This window comes from Crotalus tigris, unplaced genomic scaffold, assembly GCF_016545835.1.
Source record: "Crotalus tigris isolate CLP2741 ecotype Arizona unplaced genomic scaffold, ASM1654583v1 scf7180000023718.2468807, whole genome shotgun sequence".
Classification (NCBI taxonomy): Eukaryota; Metazoa; Chordata; class Lepidosauria; order Squamata; family Viperidae; genus Crotalus; species Crotalus tigris.
This window is the reverse complement of record NW_024100137.1, coordinates 879,557-894,976: the sequence shown is the minus strand read 5'-3', so window position 1 is coordinate 894,976 and position 15,420 is coordinate 879,557. Positions and strand designations below refer to the sequence as shown.

Sequence of the window (15,420 nt, the reverse complement as noted above, 5' to 3'; positions counted from 1 at the left end):
TGAGATATCTTTGGAACTTCAATTTCCCAAATTCCCAACATCCATTTTTTAAGTTGTATAATTTTGTCTTGGGTGGTTTTTAAATATAGATGGTTTCAAGTGCTAATTGAATAGAAAAGAAATTTTATAATAGGCACTCAAACGTTATGAGGGGATTTAGAAAATAGCTTCATGAGCATCACAATAGTCACCTTGTTAGTAAGGGCCATGAACTTTACTATGGCTACCAAATGCCCTAAGAAAAAAGTGTCCTAAAATTTACTGATGTTATACAATTACTACATATTGCAGGGTTAAGAAATTTTAAGAGACTTTGCCAATCTTTAGGGGACAAATGTATCATTCATCAATTATCTCCTGTAGTTGTACTGTATGCGTAGCAATTTGTGAGCTCCTCCGTCTCTAATGAAATCTTCTTTAGGTACTGAGAAAGTTCTTCTGTATTGTACCTCCACAAACGAAGACAAAGTAAAGTCAAAGTGTAATTAAGTTATTAAAGTGATTAGATCGGTGTAATGGAATAAGTCAGCCATACATCCGAAGACAGATTTTGTTCCAAAAGAATTAAAGTCGGGGAATGCATTTTTAAAAAAATACCCTAAAACACTGAGGGCGGGCAACAGAACAGAAGAAAATGATTACTAGAAAACAACATCGCTGCATTCATTCACACCTACAACCAGTGATCTGAACCTTAAACGAATTCAGAACCCAACAAAGCCGAATGAGCACGATTCGCTCTTACACACCGACAGTTCATGAGCACGCTAAAGCAGAGCATGCCGGAACTTGTAGTTTGCTCTATGCTTTTGGCTCTTTTCTATAAGAGGGGGAGGGTTAAGCGTAAAGAATGTTCATTCGTTCTTGGAAACGCCAATCTTGGGCGGCTGTTGACCATAGCAACTGAACGACGCCTGTTGCGGAAAGGAGCTTTAAGAGCCGAAAGAGAAAAAAGAAAGAAAAGGGGGAAAGACGGACAATAACTTCGTAAGCGGTAAGTAGTGATCTCTGGGAGAGGGGAAAGTGGTGTACTAGGAACAAAGCCCCATAGAGAGTATGAAATAACAGACAGATTTGTACCGAACTGAAGCATCCTTTTCTCTCTCGAAAAGCTGGACTACATAACACGTTCACTAGCTGTACTAAGTAGGAATTGTGAGAGTTGTAGCCCATTGCAAACGAAGGGGCCCAGACGGGCAAGAATGATTTCAACATTTTCTCTTCATTGTGCCAGGACTAAAGCTAGGTATTTGTGTGCCCATTGCATAAACAGGCAAATAGTGGCTTCCTTCCACCTTATCCATTGTCAAACAGCTGAATGAATCCCTGACTCATTCATAGGTAGTAGTTTTGCAGCATTGGTGGCTTTTTGTTAATGGGACCATAGGGCAGATATAAGGAGCTGAAACAAGAGAGTTGGTTTATACCCTGATCAGGACCATCCTAAGTCATTTTGCTATCTAAAGCAGAAGCTATATGTCCTTCCTTTGTGGAAGGAAGGAAGGGAGGGAGGGAGGGAGGGAGGGAGGGAGGGAGGAAGGAAGGAAGGAAGGAAGGAAGGAAGGAAGGAAGGAAGGAAGGAAGGAAGGAAGGAAGGAAGGATTTTCATGACATTCCAAACCAGCTAACACTATAGCTCATTAGATAAACTGAGAGTTTAAATTCCTGGCTTAAAAGTGTTTCTCAACCATGGCAACTTCAAGCTATATGGACTTCAACTCTTAGGATTTCCCAGCCAGTATTCTGGGAACTGAAGTCCCTAGAGCTTAAAGTTGCCAAGGTTGAGAACCACTGACTTAGTGTGATGAGTGAACCCAAGTGTTATCTGGCTCTGACGGATTTTAATAATACTGACAATCAGGTGGCAATATTTAACTGACTTTGGACCTAGTCCATATTTGGATGGGAGCCCTCCGGAAAATCCCAGGGGGATATGTTTTATTGGGAGGAGGAAAAATATATTGGAGTAAACAGGAGCAAATCACTTCTATATTGCTGATGAGAACATTATGTAGACATGTTTCCTGGAATTGCCAGGAGTCAAATGTGACTCAAAGATGACTTTACATTTTCCTTAATCTAATACAATATTTAAAAGTCCTTTTAAGATCATTTTTTAAATAAGTTTGCTCTGATTGCTTTATACCTCCAAAATGGAAAGGATTTGTGCAATTTCTGGGTTACGGTCGTCTCTTCTTGAGAAAGTATCTGGAGAAAGATAAGGGAAGAAATATGGGGAAAGGCAGCACACCGGTTGCATCATATGAAGGCCCCAAACTTTCCTAACCTTCAACTATGTTCATGTATCTTTCACAATGACATTTGCCTCACTTTCTGCCATAAAGACACAAACAGATAATTGATTAGTCTTCTTTACGGCTATATTAAAAAATAAAATACAGGATCCAATTCTGGGGTAAAATAGATAAGATAAAATACAATAATAAAATACATATATGATAAATACAAAGAATCATCATCCAAATAAACATATCAGCTTTACAGGATACTCCAATCTGTTTGATGTGATGGGTCTGAACTATGAACTTAGTTCTGCTTACCATATATATATTAGAGTCCAGGAAGGACCATCTGCAGTTCAGATCCCAGTGGGTTATTCTTTCAAACAGGGATTATAAGTATTTAAGCCTAATGTGGGCATGTAGTTGATAGTTGAACAAAACATGAGCAATGTCTTCAAGGATTATGGCACTGCATATACACAGATGCCAATTAGATACTTATGAAAAGGCCACAAGTAGACAAGGATAGCGGCATCTGCTCCTAAGAATCTTAAACTGATCCTGCTGATATTGGTGACAAGATAAGCCATCCTGACCATCATTCATTAATATTTTTATTTTCTGAATTTTTTAAATTGCCTGTGCAATTCATGACTACAATAGCAAGAAGCTGACAGATTACATCCCAGAGTTCTGAAGGAGCTGGCAGATATTATCTCAGAACCATTGTACCATATTTTTAAAAAATCTTGGAGCACTGGGAAACTACCAGAGGATTGGAAAACAGCTGACGTGGTTCTCATCATCAAAAGGGGGGCAGGGGGCAGAACAGACCTAGAAAACTATGGACCAATCAGCCTAACTTTAATACCTGGGAAGATACTGGAAAAAATAATCAAAAAACAGATCTGTGAACATCTAGAAACAAAGTTATAACTAGCAGCCAGCAAAGGTTTGTTAAAAATAGATCATGCCAAACTAATCTTATTTCATTCTTTGACAAAGTGATTAAATTAGACCAGTGAAATGCTGTGGACATAGTATATTTAGGCTTCAGCAAGGCATTTGACAGAGTAGATCACAACCTACTTCATGGTAAGCTAGAAAAATGTGGGATAAACAGCATCATCATCAGATGGATTTGTAACTGTCTGACAAACCATACTCAATGTGTAATCCTTAATGGTACTACATCTACATGGAGGGAAGTAAGCAGTGGGGTATCACAAGGTTCTGTCTTAGGTCCAGTGCTCTTCAGTATCTTCATAAATGACTTAGATAAGGGTATAGAAGAGGAACACATCAAATTTGCAGATGACACTAAGCTGGCAGGAATAGCCAATACCCCAGAAGACAAGCTCAGGATCCAAAAAGACCTTGACAGACTTGAACAATGGGCCCTATCCCAAAAAAATAAAATTTAATATGGGGAAAAGCAAAGTTTTATACCTGGGCAGGAAAAACTAAAGGTACAAGTACAGATTAGGCGAAACCTGGCTCAAAAATAGTAATTGTGAGAGAGATCTTGGAGTCCTAGTAGACAATCATTTAAGTATGAGCCAGCAGCATGCAGCTGCAGTCAAAAAAGCTAATACAATCCTTGATTGTATAAACAGAGGCATAGAATCAAGATCACATGAAGTATTAGTACCACTTTATAAAGCCTTAGTAAGGCCGCACCTGGAATACTGCATCCAGTTTTGGTACCACATTACAAAAAAGACGTTGAGAGTTTGGAAAAAGTGCAAAGAAGAGCAACTAAGATGATTAAAGGCTTGGAGACTAAAACATATGAAGAACGGTTGCAGGATTTGGGTATGGCCAGTCTAGAGAAAAGAAGGACTAGGGGTGACATGATAGCAATATTCCAGTATATTTGAGAGGGTGCCACAAGGAGGAGGGGATCAGTTTATTTTCCAAAGCACCAGAAGGCAAGACAAGAAACAATGGATGAAAACTAATCAAGGAGAGAAGCAACCTGGAATTATGGACAAACTTCCTAACAGTGAGGACAATTAACCAGTTGAACAGCGTGCTGTCAGACATTGTGGGTGCTTCATCACTGGAGGTTTTTAAGAAGAGACTGGACAGCCACTAGTCTGAAATGGTGTAGGATCTCCTGCTTGAGCAGGGGGCTGGACTAGAAGACCTCCAAGATCTCTCCCAGCTCTATTTTGATTCTAAAGTAGGAAGAACATGGATTAAGTGACCACTTTTTCTATAGCAGACCAGAGCTTTAGAACACATTTCCTCCAGAGATATATTAAACTCTCACTCTCCTTGCATTTTACAAGAGAGTAAAAACTGTACTACTCCATCATGGTCTAAATTGATTGTGGTCACCCATCAAGAGTATGCATGTGTTTAAAATTTTTACTACTTTGCTTCTTGTGGTTTTAGTTATATCTCTATTTTGTTAATCACAATCTAATGTCTTAACTCAGTGGTTCTCAACCTTTCTAATGCCGCGACCCCATAATACAGTTCCCCATGTTGTGGTGACCCCCAACCACTTATACATCACTGGGTGCCAGGGGCGTGGCCAAAGAAAAGGGGGGAAAAATGGCAGACGGCCTTGTTTGGCGACCCCCGTGAAATGGTCGTTCGACCCCAAATGGGGTCCCGACCCACAGGTTGAGAACCACTGTCTTAACTGATTGAACAGTCTGCAAATACTGAAAAACAAGCAAATATTTTGTGGCAGTGAAAATTATCATATATGTTTTATTAAAAACCAACTCCCTTTAGCTATGATGAATCTACTAACATTCAACTTCAGTGGAAGAATATATATTCAAGTATTCTGAGATAGGAAGAAAAAGTCCTCTTTCTTCCTACCATACTCCTGTACCTTATATATATTTTGTCCTTTCATACTCAATTTTTAAATTAAAGGCTGAAACAATATTTTCTCAGGGGGAAAAGTGTATTGTACCTTTTTACAGCTCTGCAATATTCTAGTGCAGTGGTGGCGAACCTATGGCACGCGTGCCAGAGGCGGCACTCAGAGCCCTCTCTGTTGGCACACACGCCATCGCCGCCAGCAGCAGGTACATCAGGCCACCAGTGCCGCCTGGAGCAGGAGCCCCGCCCAGCACAAAGATGAAACGGCCGACTAGCAAGCTCGAGTGAGGTGGTAGAGCAAAGGTCACCAACCATTGTCGATTGGTGGACTGGAAGAAAAGGGAAGGGGAAGCATTTTACATGCATGCATGCATGCATGGGGCCGTGAGCACGCATGTGCTGCAAATGGGGCGGGGCTAGTGCCTGCGTGATACTCACTAGCCCTGCCCTGTTCTTGCATGGTGCAGTGCCTTGTATCTGCACCGCACAGCACGGCCGTTTTTGCGCCTTGCAGCACGGTGGCCCATTTTTGCACCCCTGATTTTTGTGTGCCAGAGGCGGCACTCAGAGGCACCTCCCTTCCCCCCCCCATGAGGGCACCACAATGCTGATGCGGCCCTGACACTTTGCGATAAATAAGTAGGTTTTGGGTTAGGGTTTGGGCACTCGGTCTCTAAAAGCTTCGCCATCACTGTTCTAGTGCAGTTACCGGAGTAATCCAAGATGTAGCCATCCCAGATTTGTATAATATTTGTATAATATGTAGCAACTTGGAAGTGACAACCAAAAACTCCTGCCCAATAAGGTGGGAGGATACCACCAAGCCATGGGCTTCCCTCCTGGAGGACAAAAGGGCCAAAGCTGCTTGGAACCACTTCACTTGCCAGGAGGCATTAGGATTTGTTGAAGGCCGCCAACACAACCCAGATCATCTTGGCGCCTGCTGCCTCAGCGGCCTCCACCTCAGGGTCCCTATCCATCAGATCCTTGGACCTATGCAGCCCTAATCTTCGGTATGGTATGTAGCTTTTTCACAACAGCCATAAACTAAGAAAGCTTAGCTCTGCATGTTATTCGCTGAAATTAAATTTTTGAATGGATATAAATCAGGAACCATTAAAAAAAACTAAAATAAAAATCAGCTACAAGAACAAATAATCATAAAAAGTATGAAGGCCAAATAAAAACTATAATCTTATGGATGAAATATATTCAAAAGAATGGATTAACTAAAAAAGGCACATAGCAAGAAGAAGAAACACACAGTGCTAGACCGTTTCCCTAGAGAGAGCATTTGAAAGACTAAGTGCTGGAACAAAAAAGGCTACTGTATATGGTGGATCTCCAGAGAAGGATCTCAAAAAGGATATGCTATAGCAAGGCAGATTCAAAGGTGGCAACTCTGCAGCAATTTATAGCAGATTGACAGCTACATATAATCAGCAGGAACAGTAATTTGATACAGGAGACTAAAGTAGCATCCATAGATATACACCTAGTTTTCACTTTAAAAAATAATACTTATTTTTGGTATTTACTGACCGCCCTATTAACCTCTACAGAACAGGGTTTTTTTATACTAAGTTTTAGTGGTTTATTATATATGATACAATCAAAATACAAAGTAAATAGCGGAAAAGATGGGGAAGGGAAAAGGGAGTAGAAAAGTGAGGTAAGGGAGAAACAATGAATTCACAAAATTGCTACCATTTAGAAACAAAGTCAGAGTAAAAAAATGTAAATGTAACAAAATAAAAAATCAATAATTAAAAACTTAATACTAGACCCTTTTTATATTTAGCACAAGAGCAGAAGGCATCTATCTAATGAAACAAACAGGGAACCGCAAAGACTGATGTTGTTGTTACTGCTTTTTTAGGTTAAGACAGGATTTTTTTTTGCACCTGTGTCTTTTGATGATTCAGGTTTTTTGACCCAAACTAATTGCAATCTTTAATGAGTAAAGTGTATACACTTGACAGTAAAACAATTCAGTCCCAGTACCAATTAATCATTCTTCCTTCCTGGAACAAATAACATTCATGTTTTTGCTGATAACTAATTAGCTGTTCCCATCCTTGCATACTTAGCAACATGCTAAGTAAGGTTAAATATTTCACCCCATTAGCTAATTACAAGAATGTGCTCTTACTCTATCTTTTTCCCTTTCTGGCCTAAGATAACTTTTAGTTTTCTAGCACAACAACCATCTGTCAGTCATTTTTTAATAGTGGAATGACAAATCAGTCCACACCACTTTACAAAGAAAACAAAAAATATAGCTGCCTTTGGGTCAAATAAAAGGTGATTGGAAAGGTGGAATTATATTTTTGTTTTGTTCTAAAACATGAAATGTTGGCTTATAGCTGAAGTTGCGATTTGTGGAAGCTGCCAGGAATTTGTCCTCTCTAAATGAGCTTAATGATCATTTATTTATTTAGCTTATATTGCTGTGTATCTCAGCAAGTGACCTTGGGTGGTGTACAAAATTAAAATAAAAACAATTACACAAATTAAAATACAAAGCAATTGAAAAACATCCAACCCCGATCATTAATCCAACTAAGAAGCAGGGAACCGAGTCTTCATGGTTTTATGAAAGGCCAGCAAGGTTAAGGGCATTCTGATCTCTGGAGGAAGAATGTCTACAAGATGGATGCTATGGCAGAAAAGGCATGTTTTCTAAGGCTAGGCCCTGACAACCATCAGTTTTAGATGGAACCCAAAGCATGACCATCCTGCTTGACCAGATTGGATGGGTAGAAACAACTGAGAAGAGATGGTGTCCCTCAATAATGTGGTCCCAAGCCATGAAAGACTTTAAAGTTGTCAACTAGAATTGCACCCAGACATACACTTGCAACCAATGCAGTTAATGAAATAATGGTGTTACATCTGCCAAATAACCAGTTTCATTTACTACCCATGCTGCCACGTTCTAGGCAAGGTGAAGCTTTCAAATGTTTTATTATTTATTGAAAACATTTCTATAGCCATCCATCTGGGCAGCTCCCAATCAAAAATTAAAATAGCATAATAGCTACGTTACTACTCTAAAACTAAACGTATTAAAAACAACAAAAATCTGATGCCAAGTCAAACTCCTTCAAGGGCAGCCCCATCTAGAGTGCACTGCAGTAGTCCAGTAGGTCACAAAGACACCAGCAACAGTGAGCAGGCCCCCCCTGGTCCAGGAATAGATGCAGCTGATGCACACTGTGCTTCACCAAAACTTCCATTCATTTCTAAGAGGACAAAAGAAAGTTCACTTGTATCCAATTGTTCATTATTTTGCTAGTCTCAGTGCCAAAAATTGAGGGCGCTTTACATTCTTCCACCCCTCCAAGCATGATGAAGCTGTCTTGTAAATGTTCTTAATTCCTACAGATTCTGGAAGGTTGAGAGCCTGTAGAAATCACTCTGAACCAATCAGGGATCCTTTGAGCTGAACAATAGGAGAGTGCCAGAATCAGTGTCTTGTCTTAGTTCACATTTGTATAGACTTTAATTTTTATTTGTATAGAATTTAGTTTAGCATAGAATTTGTATAGATTTTTGTTTAGTGGAATGTAACTATGACTATGGAAGACTCATTTCTGAGAAATCTGTTAGAGATTATAATCATAACACATTTAATATTGCCTTTTTAGGTATGTCTGGTATAGGCATACTGTATTTGAGGTGTAAAATCTGAATGCAAAATAAATGGCTACAGTTAGCATCTTTTCTATCTGTTTCCTGAGGTCAAATGATTGCTGCTTTTAAATCTTAGATATAGTGCCCTCCATAATTACACCTTAAATTATATTTGGTTTTATTGTATATATTTATATTTGAATTCTATGAATTTAATGTAGCATAAAATTATTTACCAGTATTATTAATGACAGATTGACAGAATATTAAAAGAGATAAATTGGATATTTTTAGACTGCATATAATTTATATTTGCAATTCACTACTGCGCTATTTAATGCTAATAATCAAATGCTTCAATTATTTAACAATTTTTTTTCTACCCCCCCCCCTTTTTTTTTTTTTTTGCTTGTTTGACATTAGACCATTTCATATTCATGGACACCGTTCTTAGGCTACTGCTGCTTTTGTATCTTTATATCAGTAGTAAACAATGTTGGGATTTATATTATGGGGCAAAGATATCAGTTTGTAATTGTTCAGAATTTTGTGCTTTGATGTAAGCACCCTTGGAAACAGTAATTTTGAAAGACAACTTTATACTGAATGAATAAATAAGAGTAGATGGCAAGTAAAAGAAGGCTATATATATATAGCCATAGAGGAAAAATCAATTAATGATTTCTTTTTGTAAGGGCTATATAAAACCTCCAGGATTAGAAGTAGTGCAATTTTGAATATGGATTGCTGGAGAATAGCAGCAGTTGGGACCTGTTGCTTCTGTGTTCCGCCTACATGTTACATTGAAAGGCTTCTGATTGGCCCTAATGGAAACATGATGATGGAGTAAAGGATCCTTTAGTCTGATCAAATAGGGCTCTTGTGATTCTTTCTCATTTTCTGTCTGTCTGACTGTCCGACAGTAGTGTAATATAAAGCAGATTTTCAGCCAAACACAGTATTCAGATGTGAGCATTTTTCCAACATTTCATTACTATTTTCACTTTTGCTATTGTTTGCAGAACTGTAACTTAGTATCTACTTGAACTGAATTTATTAATTGCAAAGAAATCTGCCCTGTGCTGTCTACGTGATCTGGGCATATCACTAAAAGACATTCTTGACCTTTTACATTCTTGTCCTCTCCTCTACTTCAGCCTCCCTTATCTTCCCTGCATCCTCTTCCCTTTTTTTCTGAACATAGAAAAAGAGCAAAGAAGCACAAAAAAGCATAGGCCTTTTCTATGAGGAGTCACTGTTGCACACAATACTTGTTTCAAAACCATTGCTGCCTTATAGGCACATGACAATGAGTACAGGGTTGCTGTGTTTACTTGGAGAGCACAAGTTGCACACAAATGCAGAGTGTTATATGTGAGGGAGAAGTAGTAGATGTTTGAAAATCATATGTCCATGATCATTAACAGCCTTACGGACTCCAGGTGCAGTAGAGTGTTCTTTGTGATAAGAGTACACCTATTTTTGTTAAATAAGTATGCAAACAGTTCCCACGCAAAGTAGATATAACAATTAATTATGGCACCACAACACCATTATTTGAGCTAGAAAGTAAGCAAGGTAGGCCCTGGTTAATACTGGATGAGAAATTTCTAGAAATCCCAGGACCGTAGTCTAGATTGGGAAGTAAAAACAAAAAGTCTCAGAAAAAGGTATTGGAAAACCACACCCATATTGTTACCAAGTGATATGGCCATTTCAAGTTTAATTGGATGAGTTTTTCTAGTTTGTTCATGGCTTCATACTTTTACGGTCTCCATTTTTCTGATCTTTAATGGCAGCATCTACCTGATGACCTAGAGTGGACAAAATATATCCTATATCTCTTTATTCTTCACTCTACATTTTCTGGTTTCACTGCTTTGGTCAAATTAGGCATCCTTCTCTCATAAGTGATACTTTGCCATTTTGCCACACATCACTAACTGGTTAACTAAAACATATAAATATATTTAGTTTCATCTCCCACCCAGCAGCTGGGGCGCAGATGATGATTTCTAACTGGTTCAGTCTTAGATGAGATTTTACAGTAAATATAATAATTTAGGATCTTATCAGTATGAAGGGCACTGTAGGATTTTTATAGAGCAATGAAGTATTGCATTAAATGTGATATAAAACACTATATATTTTTGTTTTGATTAAAAAAACAGTGCTTTAGCAACAGTAAGGACTTTTTTTGTTTGGTTTTATATACAATAATTTCCAGTCTAACTCTGAGAATGTTATCAATACATAAAAAGTTAATCCTATTTTTCTTCTTTTTTCTATTTTATTCACTTGGCTTTATTAACAAATCATAATCATCTGCTAGTTAACTTATTCATTCTAGCTTGTTACCTTTTACTCATGTAAAAGTTTTGTATATAAATTAAGTTATTCTGAAAATATTCATTATAACTATGTGAGAGCAATCCCGTAGGAATAAGCAGGAACTTTCTGCATGGTTTTGTAAATTGTTTTCTAAAAATAGCTCAGTGATTAATCTCTGAAACGTCAATGTTGTTCATGTGACTCAAAAGTTTGGATGACTTGATAGAAACAATCATATTTTCCAATCTGTGGGTTATTTCAGTTCCTTATTGTCACAACAATAGTCCTTGTTTCTACAATAACCCATTTTTTATTTTCTAGTTTGGACCATTGAGCATTCTTGCGTGTTTCTCCCATTTTCTGAAATCTGCTGTTACATCAGATTTAGTACTTACTTTGATGGGATGCCTGTTGTTGTGTAATATGGAGTTGCAGGGAAGACATCCAAGCAAAGTTAAAGTCTTTTAATTAAATGAATACTAATGCTAATTTTAAAGTAAGTTAATACTATTCCTGGGAAAGTTTGGAAAGAAAACTTGTTTCCGTCCAATTATGCCATGTGATGTAGGCCATCTCCACACGATGGTGCTACAGTTATTCTTTACTATTATCTCTACCCCCTCCCCCCTCCTTTAATCTGGCCATTTATGCTTTACTAAGGAACAAAAGAGCCATCTCAACAGACCTGTAATTTCTGACCCTGACATTTTAATAGTATTAAATGACTCTAATACTTAAGGGTCATTTAAAAATCATCTTATCTACATAAGAAATACAAGCAAGCTTTCACTAACATCCCTGCCCTGTGCCTGGAGGAAAATTATGTTGTTATGCTGTCTCAATCTTCAAAGGGAGGCTGTTTGTGAAGCAGGTACTGTATCTTGGAACAGAAAGCACTCTTCCTCAGCCCTATCTGTCAGCCCTATGAGGTAGTCCAGATGAGAAACTGCTTCACTGAGGGGACACAGAACATACCCACTTTGCCTGATTGGACGTATTTTGCTAGAAAACAAATTGAAAACCACTTCAGGGCTTTAATTATATGTGCAAGATGGGCATGCATTGTTCTTCCAAGATCAGCATGGCTCCAACTTTGTGTCAGCTGGAGTGCTCGAATTAGACGTAAAGTCAGAATCCATGTAGAACAGAGGTCCCCAACCTTTTGAGCACCAGGGACCAGTTCTGTGGAGAAAAGTTTTTCCACGAAATGGAGAGTACGTGGGTTTGTGTGCTGCCTGCATCCCATGGATGGGGCTTTGCTTGTTTGTGCCGCCCGGTTGCTGGCATGCTGCGGCCCAGTACCGGTCCACAGACTGGGGGGTGGGGACTCCTGACGTAGAATGCATTACAATGATCAAGCTTGTAGGCTACCAGCATGTGCTGCAAATGATATGGTCTAATAATTGCCATCTTTAAGAAGGAGCCATCCTGCTCTCCTTCAGAGAGGCATTCATGTATCAATTAAGGCACCCCCGAGAACCCAATTCATTATTTTATTTTGCCTCTGACGTTTCTAAGTTGTATAGTAATTTTATTTAAAAAATTATACTATCATACTAATGCAAACTAAAAAAGAAAAGAAAAAAAATAGGCTCAGAAAATAAAAAAGGAGAAAAGCAAGAAAACTAAGAATGGAGAAAAGAAACAGAAAAGAAATATATAAAGAAATGACTTTCCCCTTCTTTACAAATAACTGTAATCTTTGGTTCCATCTACTTCCCTTTAGGGTCCAATCTTCAAAGTTCCACTTAAGATTTTTCTAAAAAAAAAATTAAAACAACAGCATTTTTCCATGAGAAATATTTTTATAATTAATTCCAAAATATTTTGCACATCAGTGACATTTTCAGGAAGAATGTCAAAATCTGAAAGATAGCAGGCATTGTGCCGTGATCAAAGCCCTTCTCTTTTAGTACTTGTGCTGTCTTCACACACACACACACATACAAAAAGGACAGGGCTTGGGTTGTAACACTGTGCTCATCATTTTGCAGATTTTGATCCTCCTCTCCCTGCAGACATCTCTGCAGAGCATGAAACTTGGGGAACTTTTTAACACAAAGTTTGTCTACCAGTTCGAAAAAAAGCTCCAGAATGATTAGCACTAGCCTTGGCAAGTTGGCCCAATTTATTTCTAGCAAATAATTGAAATTGAAATGTTCAGTTAAATTCCCCCTTGTTTTCAGTTTTAGACAAGGCAAAGTATTAAGTTAATTAGCTTGTTTTTCCCTTTTTGTGTAGTGAGAATAAAGGGACCAATAATAAAAATAAAAAACGATAATGATAAAGTTGGAAGGGACCATGGAAGTCTTCTAGTCCAACCCACTGCTCAGGCAGGAAATCTATATCATTTCAGACAAGTGGTTGTCCAGTCTCTTCTTAAAAACTTCCAGTGTTGGAGCATTCACAACTGGAGGCAGGTTGTTCTACTTCTGCAGGCAGGTTAATAGTGGGGATAGGCATTGATTTTTCTCTTTTTCCCAGGATTTTAAAACTGAAAAAAATGAAACAAGTTAAGATAATCACAGATAACTTTCTAAATCAGTGGTTCTCAACCTTTCTAATGCTGCGACCCCATAATACAGTTCCCCATGTTGTGGTGACCCCCAACCACTTATACATCATCGGGTGCCAGAGATGTGGCCAAAGAAAAGGGGAAAAAATGGCAGACAGCCTTGTTTGGCGACCCCCGTGAAATGGTCGTTCGACTCCAAATGGGGTCCCGACCCACAGGTTGAGAACCACTGTTCTAAATGCTTCTGAGGACTTGGAAAATGAAAATGGTGATTAAAAGACAGGGACCTTAAATGGAGAGTGATGGTGAAGACTATATTCTATCTGTGCATTGATCGGCAGTTAGTACTACATGTCATACTGCTTCCCTTTCTCATACAACTTATTCTCTTCTGCTTTGACTTTCAGAAACAAAATTTAAAGATAAATTGGGATGAAAAGCACAAATAACTCAAGCACAATTGGGCATATAATATTTTCAGGAGTCCCAGCAATATTTCACTCAAGGTATCTTACAGAGTTTCAAATGGGCCCTTGAATTTCTCACACTTTAGTCAATTGAAGTATTCTCTGTATTTTTGCAAAACCGATTCTGATTGATCCAAAACCATATCCCCACTGAAAGCAACGGTGAGGTTATTTCGGTATTCTGCTCCAACATTATATAAGAATTAATCATAATCAGCCAGCTTAGTTATAAATACAGACACTGGGAGGTGTCATTTGAGTTCTGTCTCATTATTTGATTTTTTTGGTTGTTGTTGTCCACTTTTCAGAAGCATTTAAAAGATGGATGAAAGTCCACCATCTACTGAACTGCGTACCTCACCTGATAGTGATGGTTCAGCAAAAAAAGGTAAAGGCAAAGGCAAAGGCAAAGGTAAAGGATCACCAAAAGAAAAAGGAAGTCCTAAAGGGTCAACCAAAGAAAAAGGAAGTCCTAAGGGGTCAGTCAAAGGAAAAGGAAGTCCTAAGGGGTCAGCCAAAGGAAAAGGAAGTCCTAAGGGGTCAGCCAAAGGAAAACCAAAATCTCCCGGTAAGTGTAAAATTATATAGAACTGAAGAATGTTATTTGTCTTAATCTAAATATGAACACAAAAATATTCAAGAATGGATGAATGCAACTAATGCTTTGCAATGTTTGTGTGTATATTTGAAGATTTTTGGATATTGTTCCTTCCTTCCTTCCTTCCTTCCTTTCTTCCGTCCTTCCTTCCTTCTTTCCTTCCTTCTTGCTGGTTACTTTCAGAGGGGCAGGCAAAAGTCAGAAGGTTTAAATTAATGGCTTTAAGGCAATCTGCACACCTGAAATCAGGACACCAACATCTTATGGCAAACCAAACCAGAAATTATAGAGACCATATAGCAACAGGGACTGGAAATATTATGTCTGGCTCAAGTATAGATAAATACCATTTTAACTGAGTCACAGGAAAAGGCCCATAATAGATTGTTGGGAAAGAATAGATAAAATCAGCATACAGAAGGAATGTACTGTACAATGGTTGAATTCTGAGATTCAGAAACGAAAGAAAGCTTTTGGAAGGGATTTTGTCTTTACTTTCTGTGACCACAGCAGCTGCTACTAAGACTCAGAGGATTTACTGGAAAGGTAACCGTATCAGTCATAAAGAATTGATCACAGAATAAATAATGTTTGTAAGCCAAAAGTATGGTGCTTTTATGTGATTTTGAACCGTTCTCATGCTCCATTCTGCTCATTCCTGAGTAGAGTCTTCCTTCAGTCAGAAAGTATTTATTTCCCTTTGTGTTTTTCCTCTGTTGGAATAACAAATACATCCACACAAAGAGATATATATTTATTCTTAGTATATTTTGCATGCAAATAATT

General features: G+C 38.2%; 1 protein-coding gene across 2 annotated transcripts in view; it reads left to right on the top strand.

The window, feature by feature from the left end:
• Positions 1–880: 880 nt before the first annotated feature.
• DNAI3 (dynein axonemal intermediate chain 3) overlaps positions 881–15,420 on the top strand; it is a 41,485-nt gene continuing 26,945 nt past the window's right edge. For both annotated transcript variants that reach the window (XR_005553914.1, XM_039321019.1), the window contains exons 1-2: positions 881–994; positions 14,345–14,604. Coding sequence is in view for 1 of the 2 variants with exons in the window: in XM_039321019.1 (XP_039176953.1) it covers positions 14,358–14,604 (247 nt within the window). In the remaining variant the exon portion in view is untranslated. The remainder of the gene's footprint in view (positions 995–14,344; positions 14,605–15,420) is intronic.